This window comes from Musa acuminata, chromosome BXJ3-2, assembly GCF_036884655.1.
Source record: "Musa acuminata AAA Group cultivar baxijiao chromosome BXJ3-2, Cavendish_Baxijiao_AAA, whole genome shotgun sequence".
Lineage (NCBI taxonomy): Eukaryota > Viridiplantae > Streptophyta > Magnoliopsida > Zingiberales > Musaceae > Musa > Musa acuminata.
Window position 1 is genome coordinate 17,135,970 of NC_088350.1, and position 11,924 is coordinate 17,147,893.

An 11,924-nucleotide genomic window follows, 5' to 3' on the forward strand; every position below is an offset into this window, starting at 1 on the left:
GCATAGTACTATCAGGCCCATATAATTTTTACTCGAGTCTCTCTTTAATCGGATTCTCCCATAGAATTCTTTCTCTCTCAATTTGATTGACCATAGCCAAAGATTTATTTGAGTAAGAATACTAAGTCGATGATCCTCTATTGACACTTAAAAACTCTTGTATTGTTGGCTACCACTCCCGATAACTAATTATACAATATTTGGAAGTTCCAAATCTATAAGTCTGGTATCAAAGAGTGGAGTACTCATATAGGACATTCTTGGTGTCTCAAGTCTAAGGACCAAATACATTACTAAGATAATGAAATTGCTATATGACAATAAGGCATTATCAACGATCCAACATTCTGTAAACGGATCAATTAGTGAACTCATTCTCCAATGAGCACTTGTCCTGTATCCCTAGTGTCCCCACACGAGTAACTATGAGACTAATTACCTCTATCATTTAGATAGATATATAGTATACTAGTTGTCCGGTTCCTCTCGAATAACCTATGATCGGGATTATTTAAGGTTTATGTTTAAAGGCGAATTGATCTCATTATCGTGATCCCATCACTATTTGATTTACATTACATAGATCCATGAATATCACAATATATTCATGCAATAAGCAATATAAAGTGATATAATATCAAATAATATAATAAGTAAAAAAAGTATGTATCGTATCATACGTGTCATCACTCACATGATTAGCTTACAAGACACTTATGACTTGTAGCAGGTTCATCCTTTTGTCTCATTCTCGCTAACGTGGGGTGCTGACATGGCGGACCAATAAGGGAGGTCCATTGGGGGACGGTTCACCAGGGTGATCTAGCTTTGGAATAAAGGGGTCAAGTAGAGGAACAAGAGTCTCCGTTGCTACATAGTCATCTCCTAGCAGCAAGATCGTCTCTTGGCCACTGGTAATCCTACACAATAATTTTATGCTGGAGGCTTCTAGGCTTGACCCTCCGATGCTTAAGTCAGCGCAAGATAAAGGGGGAGGAAAATAGTAGTATGAGCTATGTAAATGAAAGATTAGAGAGATTATTGTTTATTTCTCCCCTCACACTCTCTTGCGCTTAGATAGGGGTGTAGTTTTTATACCTAAGTCTCGAACGATCCAAACAAAGATATTAATGAGGACGACTTACTGTCAACCATTAATACAAAGACATTAAGGAGATATCGAGGGGGAACGATGCTTCACACTTTTGCTTGATAAGCTTAGCGACAATCTCTAACGGTCAAGGTCGATAGTGACAATGAGGCTTTTATAGGCTTAAAATGCTGGAGGCCCAAATTGAGCTTGGACTGACCTATTATTAGTTTCTTTTTTTCTTTTTGCCAAAACAATAAGAGGCTACATACTATTAATAATCACAAGAATCTTCATGCTGGAATGCTCATTTGAAAAACATCTATTTTTCAATTAATCATGGATTGTTAGCATGTTTGATTCAAGAAATGCAACTAGAAGGGCACAAAGCATAGCATTAAAGAAAAATCAGAATCAATTCAACTCCTTAAGATTAGGCTGCTTTTATTTTTTATTTTTTTAGATTAGGCAGGCATTCTTACCACACAGTGGGTCGTACTGTTAGATTTGGATACGCTTTAATCCATATGACACTCGAATCAGGTTCCAACTCGGATTCGGACAAATTGTAACTCAAGTTGGACCAGCTCCAATCAACTCAGGTCCGGTTCGTTCCGGAAACCAATACGGCGTTCTAGGACCATCTATGCTTCACTAGGCCAACTGACCGCTTTAAGATGTCCCTATGAAACATTTAAGGGTAAAGAAGCTCCAATAGTAAACCAACGCGTGACATCATATTTGTCGGGTTTAACAGTGGATGTACTTTTGTTAAAAAGCGCCGAGAGAACAGCACAATCCCAATCCTTCGATAAAGGGATGACGCGTCTGTCTCAACTCTCTAGGGTTCATCTTCTTCTTCTGCAGTCGTCCTGTTACGAAGGAGGAAGCTTAAGGTATAAATTCGTTTATCTTCGCTGTTTTGAGTAAGCTTTTACTGGTGCATTAGGCAAAGTTCCCTTCTTTTTCGTTATTCTCGCATTTTATTTGCTTGCATTACGAGTTTTCATGCTTTCTTCGTCCAGAATTCGAGCAAGATATCATTTTTACCGTATACTAGGCGTTCGTTGATTTACCGAGTGCGGCTTATGCCAAATTCTCTTGATTTCCTGTTTTATGTGCTCAAATTTATCCCCGTTTCCAGGATTTTGTGGTTTTTTTGGTCCTAAATTAGAGTTAAGTTTCGATCGTTAAACCATTTTTATGGGGATGAATCATTTTAGGTTTTCGTCAAATCAGCAGCGAATCCATGGCGTCGCTGCAGCTTGCTGGGACTGGAAACCCTGCCGTCGCCAGAAGGTCTTTGCCGTCCATCCATGGGCTCCGTCTCTCTCCGTTCCCATTCAGGCTTCCTTCCTCAATTGGAGCTTGTGGAGTTGCACTTGAACGAAGGGGTTTTCGGGGTCATGTCGTGAAGGCCGCCACGGTTGTTGCTCCCAAGGTACAGTTTTAGATTGTGTTGCTTAGTTAAGCACCATTCTTGATGTGCCTCACTAGTTAGGTCATACTCATTTGCTAAAATATCTGATCTTTGGTCACATGGAAATTGCGAGCTGGTATATTTGAACTTGAGTAACTCTTGGAAGTCCATAGATTCATTATGTGCTGACCTAAAATGCTTTCAAATTTTCCTTGGAAGTCCATAGTTTCTTGATTTGGCAAAAATCTGGTGTTGCATAATGGATAGATTTCATCTGTTCTAAAGGGCTATCTGTTATGGTATATAGCTGTTTGTGAATGGAATTAGTGAACTATATTCAAAACTTCATTTTAATATATATATATATATATATATATATATATATATATATATATATATATATATATATATATATATATATATATATATATATATATATATATATATATGAAGGGATATTTATTAGTTTTGTTTCCTTGCAATTGCGTCTATTGACTTTCCCCACTCCTTGCATTAGCAGGAGCCTTGTTTCTTAAAATTGTCTGATAATCGTGTAATTTTCTTTCAGGAAATAAATTATGTCACCAATTTTACACTTCCTTCTAAAGGGGTGTTCAAACTGGTTCGAATTAAACCCGTTATGGGTTGAACCGAATTGGATCAGTTCAGCTCGGTTGAACCGAATTAGAGAGGGGTTAGGTTGAACCGAACCGGAATCAGTTCAGACCTACCTAACTTAATTGGTTTATATCCGGTTAATCGATTCTTAATTTTAAGTAATTTAAAAAAAAATTATTTTTCAAATGAATCAGTTCAATTTAATTAAACCCAACCAAAATCTTGGTCTAATTGATCCGACAGTAGCAAAAGGTTTCTATCACAATTGTCATCCTAAACATTCTAAAAAATTTAATATCTAGCACCTATGAAAATGTGATATCTTCATGTCGCATTAACAATGATTAAGGTGAGGAAAAGAGGACAAATAGACAAGAATGCACATTTATACTGTGCCTTGGGCCTTTGTGCTGGTGTGAACCTGTTAAGCACTTAAGGCTATGAACTCAATCTGGCTAACATTTTTGAAATTAAAATCAGTTCGTTTCGGTCTACTGATTAACCGAACCAAAAAAAGTGCCCTCTCGAATTGGAACCATCTACAATCTTCAAAATCAAAGATGAACCGGTTTAGACTGAACTGGTTCAAGATTGGTTTGGTTTAGGTTCGGTTCAGTTCCAGTTCGGTTTTTAGGTCTGATTTGAACACCCCAACCTTCTATATTACTTCTACGAAGTCATTTTTATGTGCATTTGATACTTGTTTCCATTAATCCCTTATTTATTATATCAAGTAGTAGTTTTTCAGGAATATAATATTACTATAAATTAAGGATTCATTGGACCACATATGTTGATATCATGCACAGATCCTGATCCTAAAAATGCATGTTTTCTGTTGTATGCATTGTCTGTTATATGTTATGTTGATATACATCTGTTAGTTTTTGCTCAGTACATTTCTGTCAAGCCTCTGGGTGATAGGGTGCTAGTTAAGATCAATACATCTGAGGAGGTGACTGTTGGTGGGATATTGCTGCCCACAACTGCTCAGTCAAAGCCTCAAGCTGGTGAGGTAGTTGCTGTTGGAGATGGAAGGACCATAGGCGATGACAAAGTGCAAATTGGTATTCAGGTTTGTTTCGTCTCTCTAATATAGTCTGTACAAATTAATATTTAGTTAAGTTTCATCTCTCTATTTGAGTCTATGTCTGTTAATTTGGTCTTGACAATTAATACATAGGCATACTGTTCAACTATGCAATGGTATTAGTTAACTTAGCTGGTAAAGACCTTGACAGTTTATCACAAGGTCCTGGGCTTGAATCCGTCCGCCATTTATGTTGTGCGGGGAAAAAAAAAACTGGTCAGCTATCTTTCATTTTTTCTATTAATTGGACATCAATATGGGTGAAACATCACAGTTGAAGGTTCAAGTGAAAGAAAATTAGAAGGATATGTAATTAAGTGGTTTGGTGTACTCCGTTGACATCACTCTTGCTAAATTGTTGTTGAACATGTGCTTGATTAACCTTGCCCAGTGGACAGTTACGTATCCAAAGCTTCTTGTACTATGCATCAAGCTTGTAAGCTAAATGTAACATTCAACTTGCTAACGTTTTCATTATTAATATTCACATTAAATACTAATGATATGTACTTTGACGTGAAAAATGTGGTAAATTTCTGATGTGAAGAATCTTTGTTGCATGTAGACGGGATCACAAGTAGTATACTCCAAGTATGCTGGCACAGAATTGGAATTCAATGGATCCAATCACGTCATCCTGAAGGAGGATGATATTGTCGGTATTCTTGAAGCTGATGATGTCAAGGATCTGAAACCCTTAAATGACCGTGTTCTAATAAAGGTTTGACTTCCAAGCTTTTACATTTTCATGTTGAAACAACTAAGCTTTTGGTTGACCAGTTGAATCAAATATGAAGTACTTGAAATTTCCGATGCCTTTTTGTAGTTGTTTGTCTTCTGAAACCTGCTCTGATTTGACAGTATGTATAACTCACAGAGGAAACGTCTTGTTTTTCTATTGCCTCAGGTTGCAGAAGCTGAGGAGAAGACAGCTGGTGGTTTGCTCTTGACAGAAGCGAGCAAGGAGAAGCCCTCCATTGGAACGGTGAAAATCTGATCTCTTTATTTTTTATTTCGACTCCTTGTCTCTAGCAACGATGCCTATAGGTTTCTTTTTTTTTTTTTCCAAAAACAAAACTCTATTAAGATTTTAAAATTCTATGAGTCTGACCTAGACATTAGCAAGGGAAGTAGGATAGACCTCCTGCAGAAATATATCTGGTCTAATTATCCTATCCTAAATTGCAGTCCAGTTTGCTGCAAGGATTTCTCCCCAATATCAATGAGACATTTGAATTAGCAAAAAGGCCTCTAAGATATTTAATGTCAGCAACAATATTATAACTTTTTTGCCATGGAGGAGTTTTATCTTCAACAATAATCTCCCACATCAGTAGAGAATCAGTTTCATTAAACAAACCTTGATGCATTCTGCAGTCTGCCAATAGTTGACGTCCTGCCTTGATGTTCCTAGGGTCTCTAATAACCCGACAACCGGCATCATCTAATGTTCATAAAGCTCGACGTTTTGACGAGTCCTCTGACTCCACCTAAGTCTGATGAGGCATAGCCTAGTGGTGGCTCTATCTAGTTCTTCCGACTCCATTCATATGTAACCTTTTCCTACTCAAGCCTCTCACCATATCCCAATACAAGGTTGACTCCGATTCCAAATATCACGATCCGGGTTTGATGGGCTAACTGACCCATCAATTTTGTTTGATCTAAATCTAAATTATTGATCAAAATACTTAAGCTGAAATTGATAGTGATATACTCATTAGATTTTTATAAATCAATCTTAATTTTATTCATTTTTGATGTGGGATAAATTAGAGTGTTACATGAACCTGCTCAGTAGTGATATCGCATCATGGTTTAGAGTAGAAATTTATACCTGTTCATCATTGCAACTAGGCTAGGTCAGAAGCTTGATCTGGTTTGTTGCTCTTCGAGTATAAATTAATACCTGTTCCTGATTGCACCTTGTGACAGGTTATTGCGGTCGGCCCTGGTCCCCTGGATGAGGAGGGGAACAGGAAGCCTTCGACGACGATCACCCCTGGCAGCACGGTGTTGTACTCCAAGTATGCTGGAAATGAGTTTAAGAGTGCTGATGGCTCCCTCTATATTGCTCTGAGAGCATCTGATGTGATGGCAGTTCTCTCTTGAGCTCTCTTTCTTTGCTAGCCCGAGGATTTAGACGACTAGGAAGAGAGACCCGTGCATGATTTTTGTGATGACATTAATGGTTAGCTCAATTTTAAGTTCTGAGATTTCTGTTGTTGTAACCAAAGAAGACACTTTTCAGTCCAATGGATCTTAGTGCTTGATTTGTCATGTGGCATCCATGGTGTATGGCCTCGAGGGTTAATGGAAACAAGAGCTTTATATTCATCACGTTGCTGATCGATTCATGGGTTGGAAGGAAACCATCAGCCTCCATCGACGGCATTCACTTTGGGGTTGTTTGACGTGGCACCGTGCCCTATGGACCTTACATCCACCTTGGTTGCAAGGAAGAACACTAAGGATCAAAAGCAAACGTTTTTAACATCGAGTCATCGACACTCCCCCCATGGAGGTGACGTAAATAACGTCAAAATCAAGATAATGTCACGAGTTTAATATTAGACATCTTCTTTAACATTGAGTCATCGTCGGAATAATACTAACATTACAACACTCCCCCACAGAGGACACATAAATAACGTCAAAATCAAAATAATGTCATGAGTTTTAACGTTAAGAGATCTTCCATGAAAGAAATATTTTAATGAGAAAAAGGATGGAAAAGTAATCAAAGCCCTCCATCTAGGGTATTTGTGTAGATGCAAAAAGTATTGACTTAGCATATAGGGTTTTGAGTATCGAATGATCGAACTTATGATCGCTTAAAGAGAAGAAAGAAGATATTCTAAATATTCGAGTAAGAGGGTTCAACGCAAGATTCAAAAGGTCTAAAAAAAATCTTGAAAATTATGAACGTTTAGAGTTCTCAAATAAGGAACGATATCCAAAACCCTATTTTATGGGTGTCGACCATTGTTTTGCCTTTGCTGCTTGACTCTTTAAGTTTTTTATTAATTCGATTGACATATGACATAGAAGCCCTTTATAAAAGTCTCAAATACACTAACTCACCAAGAAGAGCTCGTTGATACTCCAAACCCTGTGTTACGATTATTGGGCCCACCCTCCACTTACTTTTGTGATCTCCAATCGAACCTGCTTATCTCTTAACATCTGACTTTGTGATAAATAAACTCGAACTTGAACCATGGTTAGCTCTATGTAGGCAACGCAAATATGCATTAACGGCAGTCGATAGATACGATCTAAATTTATATTTTTAGTTGTCATGGATCTTCCAATAATTAAATATGTGGTGCAAGATCCCTGTTGGTGTCATGTTTGATATCAAGTCTGCGCTTCGATTGCTAAGTTGTACTCCCGAATAAGATGTTTCGCACGCAGGTAAACTACATAAATGCTCATGCAACTTCCACTCCTTGGGTGATACACAAGAATCGAATGTTATTAAGCAACTCTTCGAAGAGCCCGTCCGACATTACGATGAGTGCAATCATGGTGATCTCCTTAATGTCCACTCTTAGAAGCACTGGTGTTGCTTTGTCATTCTCCGACTCATCTCTGGATCTCTTAAATTTTTTTATACCTAAAAGTTGGAAGTTAGTAGATGAGAAATGATCTTCATCTATATTCTCACTTAAGGTAGTAGACGACTTAATCCAACACAAGAAATATTAATAAAGATGTATCTTTTGCTTTGATACATGTAAAAACTTAAGTTTGATGTTAAATCTTGAATTTTGATTTTGAGTGATATAGAAAACTTTGATCAGAGAGACACAATTAAAGTAGGATGAATCATATTGGGTTGGAGTGGAACATGTCAGAAGATTGGATATTGAGCCGGAGGATCAATCGATATATTGGCAGAAGGCTTCGGGCTATAAGTTCGGGTATCGGGCCAAGAAGAGCGAAAATTACACTAAAGAAATTAAAGTTGTAGATGTCAACTAGCCAATTGGGTTATAAGCCGCAAGAGAGGACGATGTGCCGAAGATTCGAATGAAGCACTAATGAATCAATAACATGCCGGACAACATTTGATTTAGCTTTATAATAATTATCTAGATCGAAATAAGTTTTAGGTGTAATTGGGTCAACTCAATTAGAGGCTAATTGGACCTAAGTCTAGGTTATATTGGGCCAAGTGAAAAGCCCAATCAATGACCCAACAGGTGAAATCGTCGGTGGCACAATCTCCGAGACTATGTCAGGTGGTGGTACCGCCAGTTTGGGCGATGATACCACCCAAACATAGTCTCCAAGACAGTGTCAAGTGGTGGTACCGCCAGTTTGGGTGGTGGTACAACCTAAACATGTCTCCCAAGCAGTGGTACCACCAACCTAGGCGATGGTATCGCCCAATATTAGTGCTGTAGGCGGTGGTACCACGCAGCACAGGCGATGGTACCGTCATGTCACGGACTTAGCTGGTTTTGCCTAAGTCGTGCGGCACCCTTGGGTGTTTGCCCATAAAGGTCAGCCTCTCCGAAGCCTCCCACGATCCCTTAAGACCCACAAAAGAGAGAACGAGTTAGAAAAAATGCCTCATTCGGGATCCACAAGCAAACATTTCTGAAAACACTTCATAGACAATGTAAATTACAAACAGACTTTATAAGCTCTGAACAGTTACACAACAAAGTGTCACGGACAAACTTCGAAATAGGATGTTTGATGTAATGCTTATGTATGTCCGTGTCTTTTGGTATATTCATGCTCTGCACAACATGTAGAGGGATAACCGAAGGCCTAATAGTCCCATTTTAGTTAGGTTGGTGGCCGCTTTAGGCTTGTAAATAAAAGGTTGTGTCATGTGGACTCGTGTAAGAGATCCTCGGTCTATAATAGACCATTTTGACCTTTTGTTGTGCAACTATTCAGAGCTTGTAAAGTCTGTTTGTAATTTGTATTGTCTATGAAGTGTTTCCTAGAATGTTTGCTTGTGGATCTTGAGTGAGGTATTCTCTCTAACCCATTTTCTCTTTTGTGGGTCCTAAGGGAACATGGGAGGCTTCGGGGAGGCTGACCTTTGCGGACGGACACGCAAGAGTGCCGCACGACTTAGGCAAAACCAGCTAAGTCCATGACAAAAGGATCAAAATGGTCCATTACAGATCAAGAATCTTTCACAAGTGTCCACATGACACAACATTTATTTACAAGCCTAAAGCAACCACCAAATCCAACTAAAATATGACTATTAAGCCTTGGCTGTCCCTCTATATGCTAGGCAAAGTATGAACATACCAAAAGACATGGACATACATAAGCATTAAATCAAACATCCTATTTAGAAGTTTGTCTGTGACATTCTCTCCCACTTATTTCTTCGATGTCCTCATCGAAGCCTTTGCCAACACTACAACTCCTTGCCTTTATTGAGTCTTTAATCTTCTGCTCTAACTGCAATGCGTCTCCTGGCTCCCAGTTGCTCTTCGCTGTTGTTTTTGAGTAGTTGAACATTTGATCTGCTATGCTGCTTCAACTCGCCAATGACTCTGACTCTAGTGTGGGGTTGGCTGAGTTGTGTTGATCCCTATTGGTTCCTGCGGATCCTCTAGATAAAGGAAAAAACCATCCTTACTGTGCTAGTTTCAAATGCCTCATGCTGCTTGAAATGGGTGGATGCTTGTTGGAGTTTTAACAAGCATCGTCTAGCAAACTTCTGAGGTTTTAGGTCCTTCCTCCACAAAATTTGCCCATTGACTCTTCTTTCACTTAGTTGTCATTTCCAAATAGGTTCGTATCACTTCTGCTTTCGATTGGCATTTCGTTAGGAAATGAAGCGGACAATCTACTCTCAGTAGCACTAATCACCATTGGTGAGGATTTGACAACTATTGTCTTCCATTATCTTTGAAGGGTCTTTAAACCTGTGCAGAGCTCCTCCGCTGGATAGATAAGAGAATTAGGGTACTCAGTTTTGCTAGTCATAGGTGCCCAGCAAGCCAATCACGTGAATGATGGTACATGTGACTTGATACAGAATCTTTTTGCTTATTATATTTTGGCGTATATCACTTTATAACTATTGCATAAATGTATATATATATTGTGATGTCCTTGGATTTGTGCAATGGGAATCGGATCGTGATGAGATCACGATAATGAGATCGATTCACCTTTAAACACATATCCTAAATAATCCCGGTCATAGGTTACTCGAGAGGGACATCGTGATAACCGGATAGACTGGTGTGCTGTATACCCGTCCATATGATGGATGCAGCTGGTCTCATAGCTGCTCGTGTAGGGACACTAGGGATACAGTACAGGTGCTCATTGGAGAATGAGTTCATTGATTGATCCGCTTACGGAATGCTGGATGGTTGATGATGCCTTATTGTCAGACAGCGATTCCATAGTCCTAGTGGTGTATCTGGTCCTTAGACTTGAGACACCAAGGATGTCTTGTATGAGTGCTCCACTCTTTGATACCAGACTTATAGGTTTGGCTGTCCCAGATCTAGTACAGCTGGTTATTGGGAGTGGTAGTCGACCTTACGAGGGCTATTGAGTGTCGATAGAGGTTCATCCACTCTCGGCGTCATGAGAGGAATATCCCATGTGTTCTTGCTCAGACAAATCCCTGGCCAGGGTCATTCGAGTTGAGAGAGAAAGAGTTCTCCGGGAGAATCCGATTAGAGCAAGACTTGAGTAGAAACCGTATGGGTTTGATAGCACCATGCTCGATATACGGTCTCTGGGATATTAGATGGATGAGGGACTATAGGTACATGGTAACTGAGGACAGGTCCAATGGATTGGGTTCCCCTGTATCGTCTGGGGACTACGGCGTAGTGGCCTAGTACGTCCGTAGTCGATGAGTCGAGTGAATTATTACAGAGATAATAATTCACTGAGTTAGAAGGAGTTCTGACAGGTATGACTCACGGCCAGCTCGATATTAGGCCTAGAGGGTCACACACATATGGTAGGCATTGCGATGAGTAGAGGTTCGGATATGAGATATCCGACGGAGCCCTTGTCTTATTGGATGCAGATCCAATACCCACTAGGGAAGGACCCATTAGGGTTTGACACGGGATCTCTATAAATAGGAGGGATTCACAGCCTCATAGGCTAGAGTCTTTGCTTGCCTTTCCTATTCTCCTCTCCCTCTCCACCTCAGAGTAGGCCTGGAGATTTGAGGAGCGTCGTCGCATCCCTACTGTGTGGATCACCGCTAGAGAGGAGGACGCTTGACCTCCTTCACCCTCTCCTAAGGATCTGCAAGGAAATAGGGATATACGATCTCCCTAGGTAACACAATCTCTATACGCAGTTTTGTGTTTTGCGGATTTTTGCGCACCAATCTTCGCACGACGACGAACATCTTTTTGGGAATCGGGGATTTTTGTTTTCTTGTTCTTCCGCTGCGCATATGATGTCGCCCCCATGATTTCCCAACAGTGGTATCAGAGCCAGGTTGTTCGTGCGAATGATTGGTTTTGAACTGCGTGTGTTATGTTTAGGAAGAATTTTGACGTCAAAATCGTTGACGCAAAAGTGAGAAAGGGCAGCAACAGTTGCTGCCCTCGATCTGCGTGGGTGAAGCGCAGCCGAAGGCGGGCAGCACAGGGGCTGCGTCTGCAGTAGCCGGCCGGTGGCCTGCTTGCCGCAGCCTTACTGCCGACGGGGCTGGCAGCCCACGCCTGCCGTCGCTGCTC

At 40.1% G+C, this 11,924-nt stretch overlaps 1 protein-coding gene across 2 annotated transcripts; it reads left to right on the forward strand.

Annotated features, from left to right (window-relative positions):
* The first annotated feature begins 1,901 nt into the window (after nt 1-1,901).
* On the forward strand, nt 1,902-6,498 carry LOC103968424 (20 kDa chaperonin, chloroplastic). Of its 2 annotated transcripts, none has more exons than XM_009381644.3 (6): nt 1,902-1,986; nt 2,314-2,531; nt 4,024-4,203; nt 4,784-4,939; nt 5,126-5,203; nt 6,154-6,498. In XM_009381644.3, the coding sequence occupies exons 2-6, from the start codon at nt 2,340-2,342 to the stop codon at nt 6,328-6,330; spliced, it is 783 nt and encodes a 260-aa protein (XP_009379919.2). In that variant the 5' UTR covers nt 1,902-1,986; nt 2,314-2,339; the 3' UTR covers nt 6,331-6,498. The 2 variants fall into 2 exon arrangements, with proteins under 2 accessions (XP_009379919.2, XP_009379927.2); XM_009381652.3 differs by having other exon boundaries at nt 1,922-1,986; nt 2,330-2,531.
* The last annotated feature ends 5,426 nt before the right edge of the window (nt 6,499-11,924 follow it).